Here is a 27932-nt window from a genome sequence, read left to right as displayed (position 1 = left end):
TTTTATGTATCAGAGGTCAAATTCACATGAAAACAGAATTGGAACATGTGGGATGCATTCAATCCTGGCAGCACCCTATTTTCTGTAGCATTAAAACAGAAGCACATAATGTCAGAATATAATAAAAAAAATTATTTAAAAGCACTGTTGCCAACTAGGAGGTGGGTTACAGACATTCAAAAGCAAGAGCCCAGCACTAGAAATAAAGCAAGCTTCATTCTCAGTAACTGGATAGCAGAAGGATTATTAAAACCCCTAGCGTAGTCCCTAGTGCATGAACATTTGGGCTGGATCCAGTTGCAATATAAATAACTTTTGCAGCTTGAGCCCCGTCTACTTGAACTAAAACGTGGAAAGTAGAGATGCAATGTCTTTTTTTTTTTTTTTTAAATAAGTTTTTCATACAAATACCATTATATCCACTAGCTCTCACAGAAGAGAGTATTGCAGTGTCTGTTGTATGTTTCAGTATCAAATATACACGCTTCACAGTAAATGAGGTGTATATATTTGGAAGCCAAGATTTATTTTTCAGGTGACCATTAGGTCATTTAATGAATTTTCTTGAACAAGCGGTATGGAACAGACGTTGGAATCCCATACTTCACACTGTCTTGACTCAGCTCTTTATTTCTTGTTTCAGTGCTGTTTTTCTAGTTCACTCTTTTGCTGATGGTGACAAGCTTGTCTACAAGCACAATACAGGAAATAAATTAGACCTCATCAAAGAACAATACTAATCCTTCTTGAAATGAATCCCCTGGAGGACAGTTTAGTGTCACACCTTAGAGAAAAGAACGGCTCCACTTTGCAACTCATAAAGCAAAATGAAAGTCTTTTTCTCTACGCCAAGAAATACAGAAACTTTGAGGATTACTATAAAGCTCTACAAAAGGGCTTTTCAGTGAGACATCTGGTATTAACTAAGCATGTGAGGCTAAAATTCGATCCTTCACCTACAACGACCCTGTGTAAGAATGTGTTACCCACGGGAGGAAGAGGCAGATGACTTCAAGTCACCCTTACGCTCCTTTTGGTCAGGGCTGGTCTAAGAGCAGGTTGTAGGTCTGTTGGATACTGGACCATAATGGATCGTTTACTAGTTTGGTAACATCCCATTCAGCTTCCATCACAGCAACTTACAGGCTGGTTCACAGCCCACAGCAACCCAGGATCTCCTAAAAAAGCCTTGTAATGCACAGTCTTATCTGTATATCCACCTCTTAGCTTTGGCACCTCTGGCAGGTTTCAGAGGAAGGCTTGGGCAGGGAAAGTTTTGGCTGCTCTGTGTAACTGCTGCTCATGAAGTCTTCTCCTACAAACAGCTTAGGGTTGTATCAGGGTTTGCAGGGGCATAGAGGACCAATAATTATTCCTTTGATATTAGGTGGTACTAAACAGGAAGGTGACTACATGTGCCTAGACTCACTATTTCCTAGTAATACGACAATCTCAAGCTAATTCTAAGAAAATGCATTGCAGGAGGAATTGAGAAACCAGGCATGTTTTAAAAGATTAGGAATATCTACCATTTATCCCACTGCAAAGGAGCATTTCCCAGCACCGTGTACCAGACTCAAGTACTACAATCTTTAAGTACTAAAGATTGTAATATTTAAGAGTTTTTAGCTAGAATTTGGAAAAGAAAAAAAAAAAGGCAAAATGTTCAAGGGCCTTGCCAATATCTTGGCTCTTTGCATTAGCAGGGAAGGTGCGATATAAAAGCCGTGGGTCATCTGAAGAAGAAGAACACTACTAAAGAGAGTAGCTCTCTCTTTAGTTCCCTTTTCCAAACCAGACCAGATGAAAACAACAAACTCCCCTGTCTGATTAAATCCGAGGAAGAAATTTCCTCCAGAATGAACGTTGCAATCAGTTTAACCCAGTTGGCTTTGACACACTAATTTAAAGCTAAGAGCATCTATGTACCATGCCTATGTCCTGGCTCAAATTGAGCAGTCTCCAGTGCTTTGGAAGAAAGAGGAATTGAAAATAAATTCAGAAGCCAAATATTACATCAAGAAGGAAAGCATTATAAGACTTAGCCCTTGGATTCAGAGTTCCCACCTCTCCAAATCCATCAAACCTGAGCATAGCTTGGGCCTTAATGTATTTACATAAATAACACATATGTCGGGGCTTAGCATGAGAGTATCATAAGCATATATAAAAACCACAGGTTGGAATGATCTGTTGCTAGAGATTGAACCTTGGGCATTTCACCTAAAAGCAATTGTTATAATGACTGCACACATTCCTCCCAGAAAGTAAAGGAAGTCAGTAAAAGATTCTGTACTTTGTTTCCTTCCTTTTTAATCAGTTGGATATGTTGTTTCTTTTCACCTACCACAACTCTAGTGTCAGCTGTGATTTGTGTGATTTGTACTTGCATCTCTCTTCTAGTTAGAATGCTCCCTCTGCAGGCACAGCCATTTCTACAGCTTTTCTGAGTGCAAAACCAAGTATAATGAAGAAGGTTTATAATTTTTTTTTTTTATTATTTTGTCAAGAGATACAATTTCTTCTTGGCTCTGTAGTTAATATATTGGATGGTCACTAACTTATCAGAACATTTCTTCTTTCTTTTGCACTTGCCTGCACAGGTTTAAGGACATTTGCTAAACCTGATTCACAATCTTCTGCTCTTCTGCATCTGTAACTTATCCGTTATAGATTTCTCTTTTTTTTTTTTTTTTTTTCCCAAACTAATGGGAGTTTTCTAGTGATCACGTGCTGAATGCGTGCCTGTTCCCTCATTTGTACGATTGTGGACCGAGGAAAACAAAACTGCCCCTTATGTCCCTGTGCCTTCCCCCTACCAGTGATGTCCCCTGACCCCCATCTCCTTCGCTGGGCTTGTCTGCAGCAGAGGGGCAGCACCCGGCTCAGAGTAACCCACGTTCCCCCTGCCCAGCCTGCTGCTGCCTTCTGCCTGCCTGATGGTTAAGGGGTGAGCCCCCTCTGGGGTTTTTTCCCCACCAAAAGCATAAATCGATCCTTTACCCGGCCTCCGGTTACCACCAAAAACTGTCAAAAATTAACATGCTCAAGGCCTCTACATTTCTGATGAGTTTGGCTGAAATCAACTGACGAATTCAAAATATACTGGGTGAAAAAAGAGGACTAACACAGACAAGCAGAAACCCAGGCAGAGTATCACTTAAGCCTCATTTCCTTAAGCAAGCAAGCTGAACATATATGGATTAAGGCTTTTTAAGAAAACAAAGAAAGGGCTGTTCTTTTCGTTCTTCTATATCAATGCTATTAAAATTAATTTCGTTTTCATAAACACAGTTTCACAGTTCTGGAAATGAAATGTCTGTAGTTTCAGAACAAGCACAGTATGAGTGATGGGCACCATCACTGTTGGGTCCCACTAGTAAGGTCGCTATCCGTCCTGGTAAGCCCCTGCAGAAAGTGATAGAAAAATGGTGGTGTTTCCAAATGAGTTTGCTTTTCTTTTTCTTCCGTAGCTGATCAGTTTGGAGATTGCGTCCTAACTCTGTTGGTGATTTTAATCACGTGGAGCTTTGCTTGGGGAATAATGTTCTTCACCTAGAGCTTAAATAATGTGGGTGCCTGCATTTTGGGCTTTTTTTTATATCTATCTGTAAAGCAACTGTTTATGTATATAACATTTGTTTGTTTTGCTATTTAAACACAGTAGTTTAACTGACTGCTTGGTAAGTGGATGAAAGACGTAACGGTTAATGGGTGATAAATTGCTGACATTTCTGTGACTATTTTCAGGGAGACCGTGGAATGAGAGGCTATCCTGGGCCCCCGGGGCCACGGGGAAGCGGAACAGTTGGTCCCAAGGTTGGTACGATGCCGTGTTGAAGCTTTTGTGCTCTTTTATGATGCTGGCTGCCAGACTCTGATCTCTCAGACACCGAAATATCTTCATCAGTTATTGATTTACATTGGTGCAACTGCAGGAGAAATCAAGCATGAAAACATGGCCACTGACCATACAGTTCTACCAACCGGATTAGGAAGGAATACTAACTGGAAGAAAATTACATTTGCAGCTAAACTTTATGAGATTACAGCTGGAAATTGAACAGAACTATCAGGCTGATAAATTAGTTAAATGATGCATTACTTCTGTGTGTATCTATTCTGTTTCCAAGAGATTATTTTGTGATGGAAAATATGTTAAATGTGAATTTTATGTTTGTGATTTTTGCTCAATGAAATTGAATCCAATTAATTTCATTAGTAGAACCATTAGGAAAGAAACACGAAAGCAAAAAGTTAATTCTATAAGCAGCCAGCATGCAACATCTGGGCAATTTTTTCCTCCCTCCACTAAAATGATTTATAATTTAAACAGACATACTGATAAGAAAAGAAATTCAATGCGTGCCTGGATTTCTTTGTTATAGATGTATCCATCAATTATTTTTACAAATGCAATGAGGAGAAACATTGTGTATATTTCTCCTCTTTAAGTTAAAAATAGATCCATCTTTGTAACTTTTTCTGTGATTTCCTTAGCAGAGATTAACAGAAAGAAGTCTCCGCTGCCATTTTGAATAAACTAGTATCTGACTGGAGAAACAGTGCGATTACCAGCCTGTTACAGAAATGCAATGAGCAACAGAGCGTGAATATTTTCTCAGGATGTATGTCTGACTTTGCCTTGATTTCTGAAAACTGCAGCAATTTCAGTATCTTGGTAAATCATACAGACGCAGTCTGTTTAAAAAAAGTAAGTTTGGACAGAGTGTCAAAATCCTACACGTGTGACACTACGTGCAGCTTCCACAAAGCCTTTGAGAATGAAAAGTATGTTCTCTGCAGGGAAACAATCCTTTGTTTTCAAGGATGAGGATCTGCTTGTAGCACCTAGTTCTTGAGATAAGGTATTCAGCACAAGGTTTTGTATGAATCCCTGCTTATAAATATATAGATTAAATTAATAGATTAAATTGTGTATTTTTCACAAGGAATTCTGTCGAAGTTGTGGCAAACTTTTTGTCTACACAGATAAGAATGATGACTTTTCAAACATCACTGATATCTAGAAGTTAAATATTTAGAACTATGTATTTCTATTTAATGATGATCAAGTTTTGATATACTTCTGCCTAAGTATTCAATGTACGCAAAATGTAGGTAATTTGCATATCACCGAATGAATTTCATTTACTGCATGGAGCATGATTATTATTTATTATAAGACAGTAATCAGAAACCCATCCTGAACTCTACAGAAACTTGTATGAAGCTTGGTCAAATTGCAAAAGCTTTATTCAACTAATAATAATGAAAAAAAAAAAAAAAAAAAGGAAAATTAAACATTTAACTTTGATGTAATCAAAGGGATAAGCTTCGCTTTGTTGCTTTGAGATGTTAGATTATCCTGCCTCCAAAGCATAAGGGCTTTACTTGGCTTTGACTGTGTCAACACAAATCAGCAGGTGCTGCTTTGGCTTTTCTCCCTTCCCCTCCCACTTAGGATTTTCTGCATGACTGGTGCTCCCAGAGACTGTGGCACCACAGGGGCCTGGCATATATACCTGGTGCACAAGAACTAGCTAACGTGCCTGGCAGATTTACTCGCACTGGGGTCTATTGCTCTGGTCCTCTGTGTCTCTACTGTTGGCAGCCCTTGCGTGGAGCGATTGCACGAAGCTGTTGTATAAAGATGGTTTCTGTTGGTTTCTATGTGGGAAAAACGGGAATATAAGGTATTGTTTCATAGGCAAATTTTATTAAATTATTTTCAGTTTAATTGTTCCTTTGCTTTCCTGGGAATGTCCCAAAAATAATTACCAAGGCCCACAGTGAGAAACCACAAACCAAAGAAGAATCAGAACCAGAGTCTTTGACAGGGTTTTGCTTTTTGTTTGCAGTGACTTTGAGGTTACTTCCTTACTGTAGTGGCTGGAGTAGCTTGTGCCGGGCCGGGCAGGGCCGCGGTTTGCGCCGCTGCAGGTCGCGGAGCGGCTGCTGGGGTCTGAGCGGCGGCAGCAGACGGTGCCCTACAGCTCCCTCTGCACCGATATTTCACATGAAACCACCCCTGCAACACATTCAGGAAAACCGACAACAAAATCACAATCTTAAGAAAGTAAGAATCCTTATTGTCACAGCCCGGAAGGTTTCCTTGCCCTAGCTCCGGTGGTGTCACGTTAGTATAATTATCAAAGGGCAAAGTAAACTTTCCCAAGGTAGAACCAAAAGTGTAATTAATAACAGAATCCGTCACGTGATGCCTGAGATATACAGGTAGAGCCGTTACCCAACTCATCATGTTATACATCTGAATGGCGAACCACACCAAAACAGCACATTTAAACCTTCACATAAAAACACAAAGAGTAAATAAACTTTGCAACGCATTTGGCAGGTTAAACAGAGTTGACTGAATTAAGTTCAAACAAAGCTGTTTAAAGGCGTGATACAATATTTCGTTTAAGAATGACATGATGTAAACTCTCTGTTCTAATCTCTGAGCAAGCTGGAATTCAAACTATTCAGGCAATCTATTACGGCTCTGGTCGAGCACTGCTTGTGCCCCACGATGGGCGCCAATTAATCTGTCATGGTTTAGGCCAAATCAGCTACTGGGGACCCGAGGGACCCCAGACGGGACCAACAGATGCTCCCCTCTACCCTTCTTCAAAGAGAGAGGCAGAGGAGGAAAAAGAGACTTATGAGTTTAGAACGAACTAAACTAATGAAATATTAATAACAAAATAAAAAGAAATAATGAAATATATACAAAACCGTATCAAGCTCCCGAGATGACAATCACGACACCGGCTGGCACTGGGGCAGTCCCAGGCTGGACTCAGTGACAGACGGGAACTGGATTCCGGATCTGGATTCAGGACTGGGATCACAGGCAGACGAACAGAGTCCTCCTCAGACGTCGGCCATTGAAGGAAGAGCGCTGACCCTTTGATCCCTCAGCTTTTATACTGAGCATGAGGCAGATGGGATGGAATACCCTGTTGGTCAGTTTTGGGTCACCTGTCCCGTCCGCTCCTCCCTGCAGGTGGGACCCCACTATGCTTTTCCGCTTCCGACCCTCCAACAGGGCAAATAACCAAGTTGGTTGGCCTTGGGGGTTATAGCAATAAGTGTAAGCAGAGCCTCTCTGCATCCCATGCCTGGGCATCAGCTATACACATTGGTCTTATCACTCTGAGAGAGTGAACAGTGTCTGCACAATATGCAGTTAATGTCAGTAGTTAGAGAGGCCCAGCTAAGAAGCGAAGTTACTGAACAGAATTGGTTCTGTTTTACCTCAAACCAGGACAAGATGTTACCTCCTAATTCTTCTTTTTTTCCCCCCACTGACTGTTACAGGGCATTATGGGACAGAAAGGTTTGCCTGGTCCACCTGGCCCCCCTGGCGACAGCATACAAGGAAGCAAGGTAATCCAGTTTAATGTGATATCTGTCCAGTTTCTTCTCAAAATTGTCTCTTAAGGACATTCACTGTCTGTTTTTCTCTTTGCCCCTGACTCATCGAACTCCTGCAAGTATTCATTGCATATTTAAGTTTCTTGTTCATGAGGTATGTATTATTTACTTTAACTGTTGAGTTTTCAGTACTGTTGGCACCCAATTGCTCTCCTATTATTCTTGTTGTTACAAATATATTTAACCTAGAAAAAAAATCTCATCTGTGCCACATCTTTACTTTTAGAATTAAAGGACGCTCCAAAGAAAATATCCCGGGTTTTCTCTGGATGCCCTTGTAAAAGACAGTAATAGAGATCTACCGTGTCAAAATAAGTCAAACGCCACATAGGAATATGAAAGAAATTATCCAGTCTCCCACATACTCTTAGTCAGGTTTTTACTCACCCAGTTCCAGCGATAACCACAGGTCCTTTCCAACCTAAACCATTCTACGATTCTATGATTCTCTCCTTACGAGGAAAAACACAAACACGGTAATATTCTGAACATTCAAAGTTAATAAATTGCCTTGTCATAAACGCGTGGAAGAAATTTATTAAAACTGGAGGCTCTAGTGGAGAACAACCCAAGTTTCTCCTATTTCTCTTAAATCAGTGTGCTTCAAGTTGAACATATGATTGAATATTTCCCTGGATCAGGAAGATTCTGCTCAGCTCTCCAACTCTAGGTTATCAAACCACCAGTGATTCAGTAAGAGGAGCACTGTTTTAGTTGGGTTAGGAAAGATGCCTCTCTATACTGCAGTTGGCTGTAGACACTAAAGCCATCAGGGAATTCATTGACAAAATAAGTTTTCGTTGGAAAATAGTGGCATGCTGAAACAAACAAACAAAAAATCATTAAAATGTACCTTGTTGGCAAAATGTTTCAGAGGAGAACCTTTCTTTGGTTCGGTGTGGAGTTGCTTCACACAAGCTTTACCAGAAAAGCAGCGACTCCTTCTGATTATGTTTTGTTCAGTATTTGCTCTGGTTCCAGCTTCAGTGTCTTCTATTTTTACATGTATGTTCAATCATTACCCTTTTTATACAGCAGAGAGCCCTTCCCTTTTCATAGGATGTATGTTGTAGTATGTTTCATAGCATAGAAACATACTTTACTGTGTTCTTTCTTTTATCCTTATTGTATAACTCTCTAACAGATGCTGATTTATCTAATCTCGGGACTTCTCTAGACAGATATCTCTACACGGTTAGAGTCATGACTGTCTAGACCTTTGGTTGTGATCTGTTTGCAGTCTTCGTTTATATTAACTGCTGTCGGTAACCATGAAGCTATTATGCATTTTAATGTGAGGGCATAAGGAACTTCATATTTTCTTTTCTTCCTATGTTTTCTGAATCTCTGAAGGCTCTTTGCTCTATTCTTGTGGAAAATAGAAAAAATTCTGCCATCTCTGTATGACTTTATGGTATAGGAAAACTATTTCCTGCCTGGCTTTAATAGACATTTCTGATGTGTTTCCAGAAGCTAAGACTTAGGATATATCTTTGTTAATTCTATGGGTATGTGAGGTTATTTATAAAAGCACAATTGCCATTCTGAACACAAATGCTTCAGCAATCAAATGTATCTGATGATACGTGAAAAATATACAGTTTATATCATATTTTTTCTGTTCCTGAAGAAAGATAAAGGTTGATCAAAACATATTCAGTGTGTACATATACATCTGTCTGTCTATCTATCTAGAGAGAGACAGAGACAGAGAGACACACACACATTTTTGGATGTTACGTTGGTACTGCTATGAATAAATATCTAAAGTGTATTTTAGAAGTGTAGAGAACTCAGTTTCATCATGGAAGTTTTCCAGTGGAAGAACACAGTCCACTGACACACACTGTCAGACAAAGGTGTGTTCGTAACGTGAGGATGTGGAATTTAGGGATGTAGGAATGTAGCATGTGCCCTGGCTATGGAAGGTCTTTGTCTTTGGGTTTTAAAACAAAACTGTAATGATGTGGTGGACGAAACTCAGCTGGTGTTTTTTCTGTAGCATTCCACGAGTTGTGTAGGTACGGTCTTGTCATTTAAATTGTCTTTCCTTAAAAAATGCTTTTTAAAATTATGATTATTTTTATATAATTCTTAGGAACAACTTCTTTCTGAACAACTTGGACAACTGTCTTGCTCCTGTAGGACTCATTTCCTCCATACGTTAATGCTTGTTGAGCCTCTGTCTGTCTCTTTTGTCCTTCTATCTCTTCCCAGCCATGTCAAGCTTCACTCTATTTGACCACACTTCATCAGCTTAAAGCTACTATAGTCCTGGACTTGAAATATCAGTATCGCTCCAAGTATTTTTTCTATATATATACATAGAGCTCCATCTGCATATGGTAAGAACGGAATGTCAAAAATGAGATGGTTTTCGAGTAACTATATGTTGATAGCTACATTCATAGGTCTTCTTTTTTTTCTGCTTGGTTTCCTTTCAAAACCACAGTCTAGACATTCTCAGATCTGCCCTCAGTTCACAGAATGACATTTTTACATAGAAGTCTGCTTATTGATCAGTAATCCAGCAGGATATTAGGGTCAGGGATCTAAGGGTCTGCATTTTTACATGCATACCACTTTGGTTTTTATGATAAGACTGATGGTCAAGTTTGAATTTAATTATGTACATGGATTGAACTTGCAAAGCAATAAATATTTTTAAATTAATACAGCATACTTGTTGGGTTTTACTAAATGTTCAGTTATGGTATCTGTGATAAGTCCTTCTTATCTTGATTGATTGCACAAGTAGAGGAAGCAGGATTTGGTTTTGCAGTTGATGTTTTAAAGGATAAAACTCACATGTGTGCCTGTGAGAAATGTCAGCTGTACAGGTATGAGTTTTTTTAAAACAGTAGGTTTCATTCTGTTTTCATTGCCTGAACACCATCCTAACAATATCAATGGGCTGTAAAAAATGGCAGCAATAAATCTATAGTTTTTTTTGGATACGACATTTATTATTAGTGAAGGACCGCTGGAGTACACAGCATATCCTAATTCTGGTTCTTATGTATGTGTTCTGCAGATCTGCAAAGGTGTTAATCAGGAAACTGTGGTGACCCTAGTCAGGAAGGATAGTCAGTCCCAGTGCCAGACAGCAAGCACTGGAGCAAGCTGGCACGCTGTTTCACTGGGTTTAAAAGCATTAATAACCTACGTGAAGGATGCAGGAAGCACAATCCTTCTAAAAAGTGACTGAAAGTAAATTAGATTAAATAGTTACTGTGTGTTCCTACAACAGCGCAAAATAAATTGCCTTGTGCATCCCATTGCCTTAGGAATATTTCCTATTTGCAGGAAATTCTTTTTTTAATTTTTTTTCCTAGTGAGAAATCAGCTATGTAATTTGGTGCATCAGTTTCTTTTCCAGCCTCCAGACTCTACGTAACAGTGTCTGAATTTTTGCTGCTGTAAGAAATTGGGTAGAGGGGAAGGGGGAAGTTCTGCTTACCTAGACGAGAGGATGCTGGTTAGCAGGTCAGTGACAGGTAGCCCCGATGCTGAGCAGAGCATTTTAGCAGCCTGAGTTGGGGCTAGTTGACCAAGAGGCTCCCACAGTCTGTAAAGGCAGTGGTCCGGTGGAGGTGTGAACGGTGGAGTGCAGTGGGTGCCTTTGCCTAGCACAGGGCAAGACCACAACGCACCCATGTGCAAGCAGAAGCTCCCATCTCAGCAGGATCTCAGATAAATCTGGAATTTGGATAGGGAGAACCACCCGTGGGTCATGACTCGTAGTATACTGCCTCTTCTAGGAGCTGAGTCTCATTGTCTAACTCCTGGTGAACTCCCAACTCATGGGGGTCAGGAGGCTCGAGGAAGAGAAGGTTGACCTGGCTGTGCACCGTGCAACTGCGTCGCCGCCTGCAGAAATCCGGAAGCCCCTATCCAGCACCGCAGGAATGGCCAGTGGTCAGTCCTTCTGCACTAGTGTGCCTTTGGTGAAGGCTGGAGGCTTGATAAATTTGGAAACATTTTTGTATTTTGCTGCCCATTATGAGCAAAATGACCCCTTTAGGCCCATTTGTGAGCAGCTGTACAAGTATTAGTAAAAGAGGCTTTAGTCAGACAGTCTGAGAGCTCTTGGCTGAAAAACAAAAATAACTAACTTTGTTCTTGCATCTCATAGGCTGGGTTTGGTACAAGTGATGGCTGCTCCGGGTCTCACTGACATTCTCTGGAGCTGGTTTTGGTATCTGCGCTGGGCACTGCTGTTATGTGAATTATGTATGTAATGTGAATTATGATGAAGCATTTATGTGCCAGGGAACAGAATCACTTCTAGCTGTGTTTAAAATGTATGCAGCAGTTGATCTGAAAAAAAAAAATATTTGTATTACCCTATTAAAGAAAGCAGGAAAGTTTCTGGAAGCCGGATGCTGTGAAGTATTTTCTGCACGTATTTTATGACAGCTGTGTTTTATAACATGCTGTATGCCCACACTGCTAGCATGAACGTGCTTTTCAAGTCTGTGTGCGTGTAGCAGGGCATGTATGACAATCATCATACACAAATTTGAACTTTGTAGCTGGACTGATAGTGTGTTTTCACGTACCAGCAGGAAGGCGTTCTGCTCCCCGCATTGTGAAAAGCGGAGATGTCTTTTTATTTACTTAAGATCAGAAAAACTAAGTCAACCCTGCAGAGATTCCGGGTGTGTATTTCTAGAGAACCTTTGCGTTGGACCTCGTTTTACTGCTTGTAGACGGGATGAATAACTGAGCCTCAGTGAGGTTACTTTTGACTTTCATCTGTTTCAGTGAAATGCCAATATTTCATTCAATCAATCAGGAATAAATTCGTCATTATATACTTTTTAAAGACTTCATGTGTGTTCCGAGTTATACCCAATTGCTTATTTCTCCAGCTTCAGACCAATTCTGTCTTGAAAATTATGTGCTGTACTGCATAATACAAATATCTGGCTTTCTTTATGATGCAGAATGTTATAAAGTGAATAGATACAGCATAGATTTTACTTTAATTTTCGGTTAAACTTACTTTCCGTATTCTGTTCAGGGAGAAAAAGGAAATCAAGGTTTTCCTGGCCTAAAGGGATCAATAGGAATTGGCCTTCCTGGACCAAAGGTAAATATTAGGTTTGCGGTAAGGAAAAAAAGGTATTTTTTTCTTTCTTTATTTGTTGTTTGGTGTGACTGGTCTTTGAAGGTAAATAGAAGGCAAAGACATTACCTTGGATAGCTATCAAGGTAAATGCTTACTACTTACCATCAACTTTGGAGTCTGTGAAAATCCTAATTGCCATTAAGGCCCAAGCTCTGAAGTGGGATCTAGAATGAGGTCATAGCTGTTAGCAGGAGAATAATATTAGTCAAATTAAGTATTCAGTTATCTTAGATATTTTTCAGGTATTACAAAATGTCCTTCTATTTACTAGGCTTTGAAAAAAAAAAATTGCTTTTTGACTTATGTCTTTTAAGGGCTTTGTTTTATTTGACTTTTTTTTTTTTTTACAATGATTGAACCCCACACTTGAATCTTTCCTCACTGAATAACTTCCTGGTTGATATAGAATTGTAAGAATTTCCTGCACATACCTATTCCCATCTAACACTTCCAGGGATGAGGCCTCCACCGCTTCTCTGGGCAACCTGTTCCAGTGTGTCACCACCCTCAAAGTAAAGAATTTCTTCCTGATATCTAATCTAAATCTACCCTTTTCCAGTTTAAAAGTGTTACCCCTCGTCCTATCACTATACTCCCTGATAAAGAGTCCCTCCCCATCTTTCCTGTAGGCCCCCTTTAGGTACTGGAAGGCTGCTCAAAGTGCTCAAGGCCAGGCTGGATGGGGCTTAGAGCAACCTGGTCTAGTGGAAGGTGTCCCCTGCCCATGGCAGGGGGGATGGAACTCGATGATCTGCAAACTCTAGTCCCTTCCAACTCTAACCATTCTATAATTCTATGATTCTGTGACTGGGCTCTGACCCTGGTAAGAGTTCAGTCCCCGCCGTAGTCACCTGAGGCAGGCAGTACTCATTCAGAGCCCCCGCCGTTTGTTGCCTGCCGTAACGATGTTCATGGTACTACGGTCTACGCTAGTTCACATTAGATAGCACTTTCTCAGACTTCTGTATTATTCAGGCTACTACAGCTTGGAGCTTTTATGCAACAGTGAATATCAAGCTCTTTGACACAGATTCAAATTTCTGCCTCCTAATTCTGTTTTCTCTCAGATGCCGAATGTTACATACCATATTAATAATTGCAGTGTTTTCACTGTTCTTCATATTCATCTTGTATCTTGACCAATCTTCATAACCCAATGTAAATCTCTCCAAATACTCACAATTTTTCTGTTTGCTATTAATATAGCAGACTTGTCACACATGAAAAGGAATGGTTTAGTTCAGTAGGAATTTCATATAAGTGCCAAATACCAAAGAGATCAGTTTTTAGTATATTTATGTATAAAAGAGTAGCAGTACCATCGCAGTCAGTAGATCATATTTGCTCTCCCTTATGCTGACATTAACTTTGATGAGGTTAGATTCAATTCATAGACAGGTAATGGAAAGTAATATCCTTCACTGGATATTATGTTTCTGTGAAATAGACTAGAAACTGTCTTCCAAGAGCTTACTCGGTGGAGACTGGTTTTCTTAACGCTGTGGAGGAGCTACGTACAATTTTCAGGTTTGAATAAGATCAGAATCGACTGAGAGTGTGACAAGGGTTCCTTAAAATTGATAGCAATCACCACGGTGAATGCTGTAAAACAGGAGGTATCTATGTGATTCCATTGGCTTGGTAATAATGAGGAATAATATCAAAATGGACAGTAATCAAGATAAATTTCTAAGGTGTAAAGTTTTGAGTGAAAAGTAAGGTGGTCAGTAGCTTCCAGAGAGAAGTAAAAAACTGTCCTGCACAATCTCCTTCTTGAAGAGATGTCTAATTTAGAACCTGAATCTTTTGATAATATGTTTCATACCTGCGTTATGTGAAAACTGTCTCTTGAAATACCATAATGTTGAACCCTTTCTCTTTTTGGAATTCAAAAGGTCTAGTCAGTCGAGGTAAAAAAGTGCAGAATTACTACTAAATGTGAAACTATGTATTTTCTAATAGATGTAACGGTCCAAGCATGCCTTTTCCTCTGTTCTTTACAAGCTCCCAATTTTTCATGGGGGTTCTATACAAAGCTGGTGTGAATTTCAGTACAGTGGCTGATCTGAGGCAGTTACGTCTCTCCATTGGTCTGCATTAATATAGGTCCAGTATAAACATTGGTTTATAGTTAAAGAAAATCAAAGAAGAGTAAAAAATTATATATTCTCAAAATTTGCATAAAGATGTCTTTACACCTTGCTCCTGAATTAAGGTTAATTTTTCATAGAAATTTCTGTAAGATGTTTTCCCTGCCCATCTTGCTTTCTCTGAGAGTCTGCTTGCAGATGTTCTCTTCATAATACATACACGATAAACCAGCCACACAAAAAAAAAAAAAGTCAGAAAATTTATATTATAAGCTCATTAAGCCATAATACCAGCTCTGGCTATCAAAAGAAGTGGAGTTTCTGACTGCGTTTAATACAGTTGTTTTAAATTAGGGAGACTATGGAGATAAAGGTGATCCAGGAAGCAAAGGGGCCAAAGGAGAGATCGGAGACCCCGGACCTCCAGGACCAAAGGTAAAACACACTTGCATATTGCTTAATTTTACATAGTAGAAATTGGAAAAATTTGGTTTTTGTTAATTATCTCACTCTACGTGTTTTCAGGGAATTTGGGGAAGAAAAGGTGAACCTGGTCTTTCAGTAAGTATGAACATGAATTAATTGAAAAGATAGGATTTTATTCTGGGAAAATATTTAAAGGTTACGTGATGTTACAAAATGTGTTTATGGGGCATTGTATTGTCTGCTTTTTTATAAAGAAATAGATTTCAGCATTCTTAAAACTAGATCACACAGCAAATTAATTAATACTCTTTTTCAGAGGGAAGAAGTTATCAGACTCATCAATGAAATATGTGGTAAGCATTCCAGTATGGAGAAAAAAAAAATAGTTGTAATAAAACACACTGAATGTATATTGTCTGAATGGCTTTGTCCTCTGCATATTTGTGTGTAAGGATACCACTGATGTGAAGATGATGTTCACTATTTTGCCAGAGCTATACTGGAAGTAATTTGGTCCAGCTCTGTGCTCTGTTCTATTTATCAGTGTCAGTAACTATAAATGAATTCATTAATGGAGCTTTAACTGACTGTAAATCTGATATATGAATTCAATTTGTTTTTATGAAGCTGGTTTCTCATAAAATGTCTGAAATGGTTATTCTTCTAGGTTGTGGTATCAGATGTAGAGTAACACCACTGGAACTAGTATTTGTCATTGACAGTTCAGAAAGTGTTGGACCAGATAACTTCGATATTATCAAAACTTTTATGAAAACAGTCATTGACAAGGTGTCGGCCAACCATGCTACAACTCGCATTGGCATTATCAACTTCAGCCATAAAGTGGAGTTGGTGTCTTCTCTGAAGCAATACACAACCAAAAATTACCTGAAATCAGCTGTTGATAAAATGCCCTACTTAGGAGAAGGCACGTACACAGCTTCTGCTATCCAAGAAGCCATTCAGTTATTCCAGGCAGCACGCCCGGCTGTAAGAAAAGTGGCGGTTGTCATAACAGATGGACAAGCGGACGCTCGGGATAAAGTACAACTGGGTACTGTAGTAAGAGAGGCCCATGCTACGAATATTGAGATATTCGTCATTGGGATTGTTCAAAGGACTGATCCTCATTATGATGATTTTCTGAAAGAAATGCAGCTCATTGCGACAGACCCTGATGAAGAACATGTTTACCAGATAGATGACTTCATGACACTTTCAGGTAAAATAAATTATTTTAGTAAGAGGAAACCTGAAAAAAGCACATAAGAGGGTTTGGCCTTCCCCACAGCAAGGCAAGGCGGCCTGCTGAATGGCAGCTTACGTTTCTCTTTTGGATGCAACTCTTTCTTCTGTTTCTCTTCTTTGGCCAAATTAAACCTTGCCAAATTTTTACTTCTTGCAGAAACAATAAAAGACAATGAACATCAGTTTCCTGAGCCGAGGCCTTCTTTGGGGGACTCTTCTTTTTTGTGAGAGCTTGCATCAGCCTTCCCAACAGTCCTTTTGTGCTTGGCCATAGTTTCATCCCAGAGAGGTGCAGATTTCCTTCCACCTTGACGCATCTCCATCTCTGTTTCATATGGCCCTTGTCAGTCTTGGAGTCCCGCCACCATCTCTTACAAGCCATAGGGAAACCTACACTTTCATCCTCATTCTAGGGGAAAAGTGGTGGAGCAAGACACAAGGGAATGGGGGCTGACACTACATTGTATATTTCAAACTGTGGCTTGAAAAAATCCCGTGGCCACAGCTGGAATCAGGAGAAAATCCAGAGGAAACCTATAATGACCCATGAAAAAAAAAAAAAAGTACATTGATCTGGACTAACCACAGACTAGCCCTGTAAGGTATATTTTTTTTTCCTGAGCATAAATTTATTTTGCTATGCTGAGCCTGTGGATGGAGTTAAGTCTGGATTTAAGGCATTATGAATGAGAAAAGGGTCCAAGCTAAGGTTCTGGTCCCAGCTGGCATTAAGCTTGGGGCTCTGACTCATGCTCCAGCATTCAACATAAAAGTATTCCCAGTCACTGAAGTTTTTTTATGCAGATAAGTAGAAAGTGTTGCCCTGTTTTTCTTTTTCCTTCTTACACATAAACACTTTATTTCCTTCACTCTGGTTTCTTTTTTCCTTCGCTATTGAGCTATGACTTCTGCATAAAAAACAGAGTTGGTATTTTTATCTGTTTCTTCTTAAAAGAGCAAAAGGGCCTTAAAATCAAATAATTCAAAGTGCATAACTTTATTACTTCTCTTTTGCATTTTGATGTAACGTTAGAAGATGGTCTTTCACAAGTCACTATCATTAAAGATTTAGGGTTAATAATGCATTAAAAGCTTGCGGTGAATCATTATGACTTTTCTTGATTACCCTGAATAAATTTCATCATTTTGTTAATCTTTTCAGCTCTTGAAAATAAACTGATCACAAAAATCTGTGAGAATGTGTCTGAAATCTACACCAGAAAAGATGATGTTTTGTCTCCATCCCCAAGTCTGGAATCTGAGATTGGTAGTGAAGATACTAATAGCCAACTACCTAAAATGACCACTTCAGAGATTTATAAGCTCCCTACAGAAGGAATCAGTTACCCAGTAAGTAAAGAAGTAACAGTTTTCAATTGTTTTTAAAAGATGTGTCTTTATTTGAATTCAAATACTCTTTACTTCACCATTCACCAGTCTTTTAATATGCAAATAACGTGTCATTTGCCTAGACCAAAAGATTTGAACAAAACTTCTAAAGTTAAAGTGAACTTACTTGTTGAGAACAGAAGCGTTTAGAGGAAAGAGGGTAATACTGGTTTTTAGTTGGAATAAATGCCAACAGTCCTCATGTTTTCTGTAGTTCTTACTCATCTTAGAAGTGAGTTAGAAATCTTACAGGTAGATCTCTGTTGAGGCAGATACACAGTGTGTAAGGTGTTTATTTATGTGCAAGCTGATAGTACAGTGCTTCTTGGCGTGGTGATGCACTTTCCAGGTGTTATGAAGCCTTCGGTATTGTTTTGCTTTCCCCATTGGGCTGTACTTCTAGGACTCCTCGTTCATGTTACTTTTTGTTCTCCAGCTTTAAATTCCTCCTGCCCTGCACTGCGGTTCTGCCCTCCAGCACAGTGCTGCTGCACAGATAGACAGGACAGGTGGAGTTTTAATGTAATAGATAAATATTTTCTGCAGGTGTGTATCACCTTAGTTCCCTTATTAGGTCTTTGGAATTTTTCAGCCACTGTCTTAGTATCAGAGTAGGATATTTGTCACCTTTGCAATATATCAGCACTAACCCTCTAGGGTGGTTTTTTTGCTTTGCCTGAAAATAGCCACTGATACAAATTTAGCGTTGCTTGCCCAATAACCTGTTGAATAAACTATTGAAATATTTGATGTATAAACCTCTGTAGCTGCATGGAATGGATATGGTGGACTACAATACTGATATTTAAATATTAAGTAAATTGAATACAGATTGGAGCTAATTAAATATTACTGACTTACTGTGGAGGAATCAATGGATTAGCCAATATTAATCCTTTGGATTATTGTTTATTTAATATCATTCATAATTAAATAGTTCATTTTCAAACTTCAGTTTAATTTCTTTGAAGAAGAGCCCCCTCAGTAGGTGTGATTGATTTAGGTTTGGAGCTTGTAATACCACCAGACAATGAGGGTCAATTTTGACATTCTGTATCATTAGGAAAAAGAAATGTAAACCAGGATTTATAGATGCTGACTTTATAAAGTGTGTGATAAGGGTCGCAGATAGGATTAGTTCTAAGTGATTAGATGCTCACACACTTGGTTCTGACTGGCCACGGTTATAGTTAAATCTTCAAAACTGTAGAATTACTATCAGAAATAAACAGAGCCTTTTTGTAGACCTGGAGAAAAAATTCCATATGCAAAGGGTTGGATTAATCATCTGCACATTTACATTTCACCTAGACTTCAATTTTTAGAGTCTGAACTCTGAAGAGTTTTCTTAAACTGACTGAATGTGTCAGTAGCAGCCTGTAAATGGGAAGATATTGAATAGTATCAAATTCCTTCCTGTTCTCAGTAGGTAATCAACGTGTGGGATTAAAGCAGTCATTTGTACTTTACTATACTAAGATCCTGGCACATCTTCCTGAATATACTAGAACACTAGAGAGGCAAACTTTTATATAATAGCCTTAATTTGAAGAGCAGATTTGGCTTCTTAACACTTCTGTCAAGATAAACTCTAAAACTCTAATGGTTGACAACTGGCTGTTAGCTAGAAACAGGAAAATGGGTGATTTGTCACTTGTCTGGGTACAGCCAAGGACACATCTATGACACAATCTTATTAATAGGATGTGGTTCGCATAACACAAGTTTTGGAAATTTTTGCTGTACTCAAGGGATTCCATATTTAAAAAGATCTTCGGAGGAGCATAATGTACATGTGTTTTTCTATCAAGAACAAGAACCCTGTTTCTCCCATCTGCCATTTTCCATTTCTTGACAGATTGAAGATGTCAGATCATTTCCAGTGAGTGTAGTAGATGTTAAGAAGCACTGATTTATGCCAGAGTTCCTTCCATTTTTTGTTTTGTTTATATTACAGACTAAAAGGTGGTTGAAATTTTGCTTCGATGGAATAAATTCAGCTTGGTGACTAAATGGAAGGCATTACTTTTTTGCCTTTTCATTCAGCTCCCAGTGTCAGAATATGTATTTGTTAAAATTATGGTCACAGACTGAGTAATCCCTAGAAGGAAGTCCAAACCCACCTGCTGTTAATGGTATTTTTTCACAGAATATTTAGCAATAGTTTCCTACGTAATTGTCTCAATTTTTTCTCTTAGCTTCTGAGCCCAGACAGAATTTTAAGTTGCAAGATTTTGATTCCTTTTGCAGCTTAGTCCACCCAGGACCAGGTATACTGAGCCGCTGCCATCTGCTCAGGATCACACTGCGACCACCTCTGCTCACAGAGAATCAAGATTTCCCCCACTTTATGACATATCTGAAATCAGACCTCAGAGTCCGGTTGTCAATCCTTTGTTCAACGTAACTGCTGCTGAAGATCACCACCTAACTGTGTTGCAAACACAGGTAGTGACCACCCAAAAAGGTGAGTCATAAATACTGTCCTCAGATAATGGGTAGCAGGTCTGCACCGAAACCAACCAACCAGCAAACCCCACTCCCTCCCCCAGTATTGTTACTGGATTTTACCACCTTCTGTTTTTCTGGGTGCTCTGGCTGCAGACATCACACAGAGCCAGCGTTTCAAACCCAGATGACAAACAACGCTTGTGTAGCAATTGTGTGCTTAGGTATTTAAATAGCAGCTTGGTTCTTACCTCAGGATTTGGGCAGTCTCATTTCAAGCTGATCCTGTATTTGTTTAGACCTGTTCAGGTAACTCATTAATAAAAGTGGTATTTGGCTACAAATCTGAGAGAAGCATACATACTCCCGGGCGCCACAGGAAAAGAAAGGGGTGTGCTTCTTACTGAAGGAGACACTTTTAGGATAATGTAATTTACCCGCCAATCGCAAGCTAACTTTTACTGATACACTTTCAGATCCAAGGTGCTTCGAACCTATGAAACCAGGGGATTGTCGGGACTACGTGGTGAAATGGTATTATCACAAGGATGGCAATTCTTGCGGCCAGTTCTGGTATGGAGGTTGTAATGGTACCAACAATAGATTTGAAACAGAAAAAGAATGTCGAGAAACCTGCATTGATTGATGAATAAGTAAGTTATCTCCATCGGTCCTCTTCAATCACCTCTTTTCCAAGCTGCAAAGGTTGAGGCTATTTTAAATGTCTCCTGTACCATACATACATATTTTATACATTTGATCAACCTTGATAAATTTTGTTGAACTTCTTGGAGATGGTGGGACCAGAAGTGCACTTGGCCGTCATGGATTTATACACAATGAGGTTTTCTACTTTGTTCTCTGTTCCTTACTTTATAGTTTCTAACACTGTATTTGATTTTTTTACCATTACTGAGGTTGAAGGTGATATTTTCATAGAACATAACTCCAAGACTTCATCTATAGGATAAGCTGAGAACCCATCATACTGTATGTGAATTTAGGATCATTTTTCCCCTTGTGTATTATTTCACGTGTATCAAAACTCAGTTTTCCTTTGCCACTCACAGCCTACGCAGTCAATATCACAAGGTCCTTCTGCAATTTCTTGCAGTCACCCCCTTTCTTTACTCTTCAGAGTACCACAGTATTGTCACGAACTTTGTCATCACTTTTTACTCCCTTCTCTGGATTACTTATGACTGTATTGAGTAGGACAGACCATAGTATAGATCCTCCAGTGACTTCTCTCCACTGACCATTTATTCGCTTTCCTTTGTTTTCTTCTTTTCACCATTATAAATTAGTAGATTGTCCCTCTCAAACCGGTATAACTGTCCTTTGGGGAGGGACCTTACGGTTTGGCAATCCCAGCAGACCATTTTAACTGCCTTAGGTCCACATGCTCAGTGAGTGAGGCATGGAGTTCAGAGAGCTTTCTTATCTGCATAACTTCCTTTACCGAAGCCATATAGCTTATCCCAAATAAATTGTATTAAATACTTTATTTCATCTTTCAGTATGGGAAAATTCTGTTGAACTGCAGCGCGTTGTTTTTTTTTAAACATCTCAGGAAAAATTAATCAATCCTTATTTCTTCTAGAAATGACTGCTTTCTGGAGTTTTTAAAGCTGGAAGTTCATGTGTATTGCGGAAGAAATGACTGAGAAGAATCCAAAATGATGTGTTAACATGAATATATTACTACCACGCTCTACTGCTTTCCCCAGTATGGTATTCACATTAACTAGATTCCTGTATAACGTATGTTATCTGCAACACCATAGCAATAACTTACAGTCACACATACACACACACAGGAACATGCCTTTTCCCTCCAAGTTTATATTAACTTGTTGCTACTACATAGAATAAAATATGCTCTAGTTTTAAACAAGAGTAAGTGGTTCCTGAAATTAGCACTCTTAATACAGCTTTTAGAGACATAAGTTAAGATTTCCATTAATTAGAGTACCTCTTTGGAACGTAAATACCACAGCTATAAGTAATTAGAGGCCTTCCCCTCACCATTAAAGCACATTTGGATTAACTTCAATATAATCTTTTCAATTATAAAGGTAGGAATTTCATTCAGAATCACAGTAAAAACAGGATTCTTCATGTCCTTCAGGCTAGTCAGTACACTTCGATTTCTCAGGGCCTCTGTGTTAAATAAAAAATAAGTTCTTTCACTCTAATGTATGCTATTAAATTTAAAAAGGGAAAAGCACTGAAAGATGTATATAAATGTTTACTTATATTTAGCCTTAATCCTATATGAACATACTGTTAAAACTGAAAGTGATGAGCATGTGATTAAAATGGAAAGCAATACCTGCTAAAGAGTCCTGCATTGTTTTTTCTTTGCAAACAGAAAAACTGGTATCTACACAGGCAGGATGGACAATTCTTGATCTGTTTAAACAATTGCGTGCACAGTTTCCCCACCCCACCCCCCCCCGTAACCAAATGATAGCATGTACAATGCAAAATGAACATGTTTACAGCAGATAGGATGCAAATTTAATTCTATGGAAAGGTGTGCCGGAAGTGCAGTTTAAAAGTTTTCAATTTTAATTCCAAAAATCTGCCCTTGTTAGTTTCAAATTAGAAAAGAAAAAACTGAGAGCACCCCCCCAGAAGTGTCCTGCTCTAATTATACTCAGAACTAATATGATGATCACTCAAAAAACCACCTGAGGGCACAATTAATTTCTGTTCGACACGGAGCAGTAAAACTCAAGGACGTTACCTGGTGCTATGTCCTGTGATATCCTGAAAATGAAGGGACTCAGTGGCGTAGAACAAAAGTCAAGCTGTTGAAAACAACAACTAGTTTGCTTTCAAGGAAAAAAAAATATCAGAAAGTAAAATTTGACACAACTTTTAATAAGTCTGTTAGGGTTTTTTGCATCAGAAAAATAAATTGCTTCAATGTATACTACAAATGCTATAGATGGACTCGTGATAAATAAAATCAGCTACATATAAAGCTGGACGTAGGCAGCAAATAAAATAAAAGGTCAAATAAAAGGTTGCAAGCAAACAAACTGTCTACTAGTGGCACAAAAAGATCATGGAAAGAGTCAAACTACTGTTCAGTAATAAAGGCAATGCCATCATACCAAGAATATCTATGCGCTGGAGATAAACAGATGATCAAAACAAGAGGGGAATAAACACAAGGTTTAGGGAAAAAAGAACAAGAGGGATAGACACAGCGATGCTTTCAAATTGGCTGGGAAAAGTAGATTCAAGGCTTAAAGCATACTAAAATATAACATTAACATACTGTCAAACTTGAAAGCTGTATTGAGAGACTTTTTTTTTGGCTAAGTCTCAAATCCAGTATCCAGAATTCATTTCAGTTAGATGACAAAGGCAGCGTAAGAAATATTAAAACAAAGAGGCAGTGCCAACATTTTTAAGAAAAAGATCAGCACAAAATATGACCCCTGAAGAAAAAAATCATCTGAATTAAAAAAAAATCACCAGCATCCCCACCATCCTAAAAGGACCCTCGTCCCAGAGCAGCCTGGAGTCAGTAAGGGGAAGGGCAACATCCTGCACTTCAGCACCAATGATTCATTGCACTGATACAGGCAAGGAAGTTATTTAAGTTGGAGACATAGATAGATATCAGCAAGTTTGCTGATGACACTAAGCTAGGAGGAGTGGCTGACACGCCAGAGGGCTGTGCTGCCATCCAGAGAGACTTGGACAGGCTGGAGATTTGGGCAGGGAATAACTTAATGAAATACAACAAGGGAAAGTGTAGGGTCCTACATCTGGGCAGAAACAACCCCAGGTTCCAGTATAGGATGGGGAGCTACCTGTTAGAGAGCAGTGTAGAGGAAAGGGACCTGGGGGTCCTGGTGGACAGCAGGATGACCATGAGCCAGCACTGTGCCCTTGTGGCCAAGAAGGCCAATGGCATCCTGGGCTGTATTAGAAGGGGGGTGGTTAACAGATCGAGAGAGGTCCTCCTTCCCCTCTACTCTGCCCTGGTGAGACCGCATCTGGAATATTGTGTCCAGTTCTGGGCCCCTCAGTTCAAGAAGGACAGAGAGCTGCTGGAGAGAGTCCAGTGTAGGGCAACTAAGATGATTAAGGGAGTGGAGCATCTCCCTTATGAGGAAAGACTGAGGGAGCTGGGTCTCTAGTTTAGAGAAGAGGAGACTGAGGGGTGATCTTATTAGCGTTTATAAATATATAAAGGGGGGAATGTCATGAGGATGGAGCCAGGCTCTTCTCAGTAGCAACCAATGATAGGACAAGGGGTAATGGATTCAAGCTGGAACACAAGAGGTTCCACTTAAATTTGAGAAGAAACTTCTTCTCAGTGAGGGTGACAGAGCACTGGAACAGGCTGCCCAGGGAGGTTGTGGAGTCTCCTTCTCTGGAGACATTCAAAACTCGCCTGGACGCCTTCCTGTGCAACCTCATCTAGGTGTTCCTGCTCCAACAGGGGGATTGGACTAGATGATCTTTTGAGGTCCCTTCCAATCCCTAGCATACTGTGATACTGTGATACTGTGATATAGATAACGAGAGCGATAGATGGGTAAGACAGATATAGGGGTAGAGAGTCATGTCCAGACAAGGATATAATCTTTTCATCCAGAAAAGATGAAAACTTTGCACAGTTAAAATCTACTGTGGATTACCTTACAGATACCTGTAAATATCTCTGAGCGTAACAGGTTCCAAGATCCACTTAATTTCACACCTGCCAGGAATATTGTAGGTTTAGCTGCCCCTGGAAGCCCACAGCAGCAAAGCCCACTGGAATTGCCAGGAAGTCTAGGAATTTGCAGGGTCTTTCAAATCTGTTCGAATCTTCTGTGCCTGGGCAGTTGCTTCAGGGATAGGATTAGCTGTTGTGTTCAGCTCCAGATCTCCAGACACGGAGATACGTCTTGTCTAAGATGTACTGGGGATAATGAATTTGGGAATAAATGCGAAGATCACAGAATCACAGAGTGGTTAGAGTTGGAAGGGACCTTAAAGATCATCTAGTTCCAAACCCCCTGCCATGGGTAAGTTATGGGTTTGCAATAATATCTTCTATAATGTTTATTGCAAACCTTTCTGGTAAAGTTGACAAGCTTTAATAAGTACAAATAGTGACACCGTTGCTACATAACAATGCTACAAATAACCCAAAACCCAACAGTTACTCTTTACCGTGTATACAAGGAATCCTCTTAATGTGATTAAACCAGTGTGATCCAGAAGGTCACTGCTTTCTTTTCCACTTCCATGCAGAGTTGACTAAACCTTTTGTAGCAAAGACGCAAAAGCGAAGGCTATAAAGGTTTTAAAAAAACTGTATGCTCTTTAAATCAGATTATCCTGAAATAAGCATCCTTTTCTATTCAGGTCTTTTCTGTGAATCCCCAGACTGCAAACTGTCAATGTATGCTCTGATATTTAGTAAACCATGAAAAAGCACATAAATCCCTGCTGAAAGGACAACTCTTCTCTAAATCCGTATCAGCACCTACTGGCAGCGTTGGCTTCTGTGTCTCTTCACCCAGCTCTGCATCCTCAAGGGTGTCTTGGGTCAGTAAACCAGGAGAGGGCACCTCTTGCCAAATGCCTACTGCTTTATTCTTGAGTTGTATAAAATCCTAAAAACGTCATTACTAACTGAAAGCATTACCCTTTCCACTGGCAAACAAACATTATTTACATTAGAGGCAAATTTTAAAAGCAAGGATAGTTTAATCATGAAATCCTTAAATCTTCTGCTAGGACCAGGACAAATGCTATAAATCATAAAAGTGGAAATTGGTTGACTATAACAGAGGCTTTTCTTTTCTACAGAACTGATCATTATAAGGTGAATTCTTTTCCTGACATCCTTGCTTCTAACATTTTTTTTTTTTTTAAGTCTAGGGAAAAGAAGACTGAGGGGGGATCTTATTAATGCTTACAAATACTTAAAGGGAGGGTCCCGGGGGAATGGGAACAGTCTTTTTTCAGTGGTGCCCAGTGATAGGACAAGAGGTAACGGGCACAAACTTGAACATAGGAGGCTCCACCTAAACATGAGGAGTGGCTTCTTTGCTTTGAGGGTGGCAGAGCACTGGCACAGGCTGCCCAGAGAGGTTGTGGAGTCTCCCACTCTGGAGACATTCAAAACCCACCTGGATACCGTCCTGTGCAACCTGCTGTAGGTGACCCTGCTCTGGCGGGGGGGTTGGACTAGATGATCTCCAGAGATCCCTTCCAACCCTGACCATTCTGTGATTCTGTGTAATTCAGAAAAAGACTCATAAAAGAAAATGAACAAGAAAATAGTACCCCATCTGCTCATCACAGAACAGCAGCAGCTTTTCACTTTGAGAAGCTCTACCACTCTCTTGCTAACAACTATTGAGTTGAATTCATCTTTTGCCTTAGCCCAGTTCAGTCGCTGCCTGTCCCCCGGGCCCGTTCAGAGTGGTTAATAACTCTGCCTGTTCATTGACCGTCCTGCTGTCTGCACTCCTCCATTTCTTCCACCTCTTCAAATTTCCTCTCTGTTACCCTAAATTGTCTGAAGATATGCAACATTTCCTGCACTGCAGTTTCGAGCATCCTCGGAAAACTGATTAGCACTTCTCCTCATCATGTAAAAGACATTCCTTGGGGGAAAAAGAAAATAAAAGGAAAAAAAATTCTACTGATCGCATGGCTGAGACCAACATCCGCTTTTTTTAAAGAGAAATTTTATGGACAGTACCGATTTATTGCAGCATTCCTGCATGTTTCTTGCTTAGCTGCTTTCTTAGCTCTTTTGGTGCCATCTGTACATACAGCACACCCTTCTCCAAGCTTGCAAAGGCGTCCAGGTCTCAGGACATAGTTTAAAGCAAGTTCTCACGGGTAACTCGATGAATTTTTAAAAAAGATCTTTTCTTGAAACAAAACAAATAACTCCTCTTCCTCCACCCCTCAGTGAAAGGGCCAAAGTGTTCATGGGCAGGTGTGTGGGCCGGGACACCCCAGCTCTGCCTGCAAGTAGAGCTACTTTTCGAAAAAATAATGGTAGATCGCTGTTTTGACAAGAATAAATCTAGCAACCGCAAGGCTCAACATGTGAGTAAACCCCCCAAAAGAGTTTCAGATGGGCTTTAAAATTGTGGCCAACACAGCTAATTCCAGGCGCTGCTGGAGGTGTTTGGGCTGGTGCTTCTCTCTCAGGTGTTCCTCTCAGAACACTTTAAAAAAAAAAAAAAAAAACAAAAACAAAACAACCGCCAGAGCAGTAATTAAACGAGCAACAACCCAAAAAAAGGATGTGTCGGCGTACGTGCCCTTTAGTAGCAGGGCTGGGGAGGTGTGGCTGCAGGGGAGAGATGGTCAGCGCATAGAAAGCATCGATTCAGAGGAGGATTTGGGGGATTTTGTGATCTGGTCGCTGCCTGCGGGCCCCGGGCTGGCTGAGCACACAGACACCAGGGTGGAGAGCGAGGGAGGGGAGGGAGGCTGGGGACAGTTAGTAGCGATTTTTCCATGGAAAGCAAATAGCTAGTAATTCTTCTGAATTACCCTCATGACATAATTGGCAGTTTCAGTTACTTATTTCATTCAGGGCAACTCCCTACGGCATTGCGTTTTCTCAAAGGATAGCTCCTATCAGTTTTAACTACACTGTAAATTAATAGGTAAAATATATTTCTGCTGATCAGAAAGGCTGTTTTCCAATTAATTCGAGCATAAGGAGACTTACATATAAAATGCAGTTTTGAAAATTAATATTTTCCTTG

The 27932-nt window shown here is 39.7% G+C and overlaps 1 protein-coding gene and 1 long non-coding RNA gene across 2 annotated transcripts in view; both read left to right on the top strand.

The window, feature by feature from the left end:
* Positions 1–22518, top strand: part of COL28A1 (collagen type XXVIII alpha 1 chain) — a 68816-nt gene extending 46298 nt beyond the window's left edge. Inside the window, exons 25-35 of the mRNA XM_082480107.1 lie at positions 3751–3819; positions 7324–7392; positions 12467–12535; positions 15019–15099; positions 15190–15225; positions 15407–15443; positions 15758–16312; positions 17501–17688; positions 19978–20194; positions 20652–20828; positions 21779–22518. Coding sequence (XP_082336233.1) covers positions 3751–3819; positions 7324–7392; positions 12467–12535; positions 15019–15099; positions 15190–15225; positions 15407–15443; positions 15758–16312; positions 17501–17688; positions 19978–20194; positions 20652–20821 — 1491 coding nt within the window. The 3' untranslated portion in view covers positions 20822–20828; positions 21779–22518. The remainder of the gene's footprint in view (positions 1–3750; positions 3820–7323; positions 7393–12466; positions 12536–15018; positions 15100–15189; positions 15226–15406; positions 15444–15757; positions 16313–17500; positions 17689–19977; positions 20195–20651; positions 20829–21778) is intronic.
* LOC309669442 lies at positions 11338–12039 on the top strand. The gene is made up of 3 exons (XR_014268910.1): positions 11338–11358; positions 11576–11673; positions 12009–12039. It is a non-coding gene; the product is annotated as an uncharacterized lncRNA (long non-coding RNA).
* Positions 22519–27932: the final 5414 nt, after the last annotated feature.

This window comes from Vanellus vanellus, assembly GCF_965231255.1.
Source record: "Vanellus vanellus genome assembly, chromosome: 2".
NCBI lineage: Eukaryota > Metazoa > Chordata > Aves > Charadriiformes > Charadriidae > Vanellus > Vanellus vanellus.
This window is presented reverse-complemented; position numbering and strand designations above follow the sequence as displayed.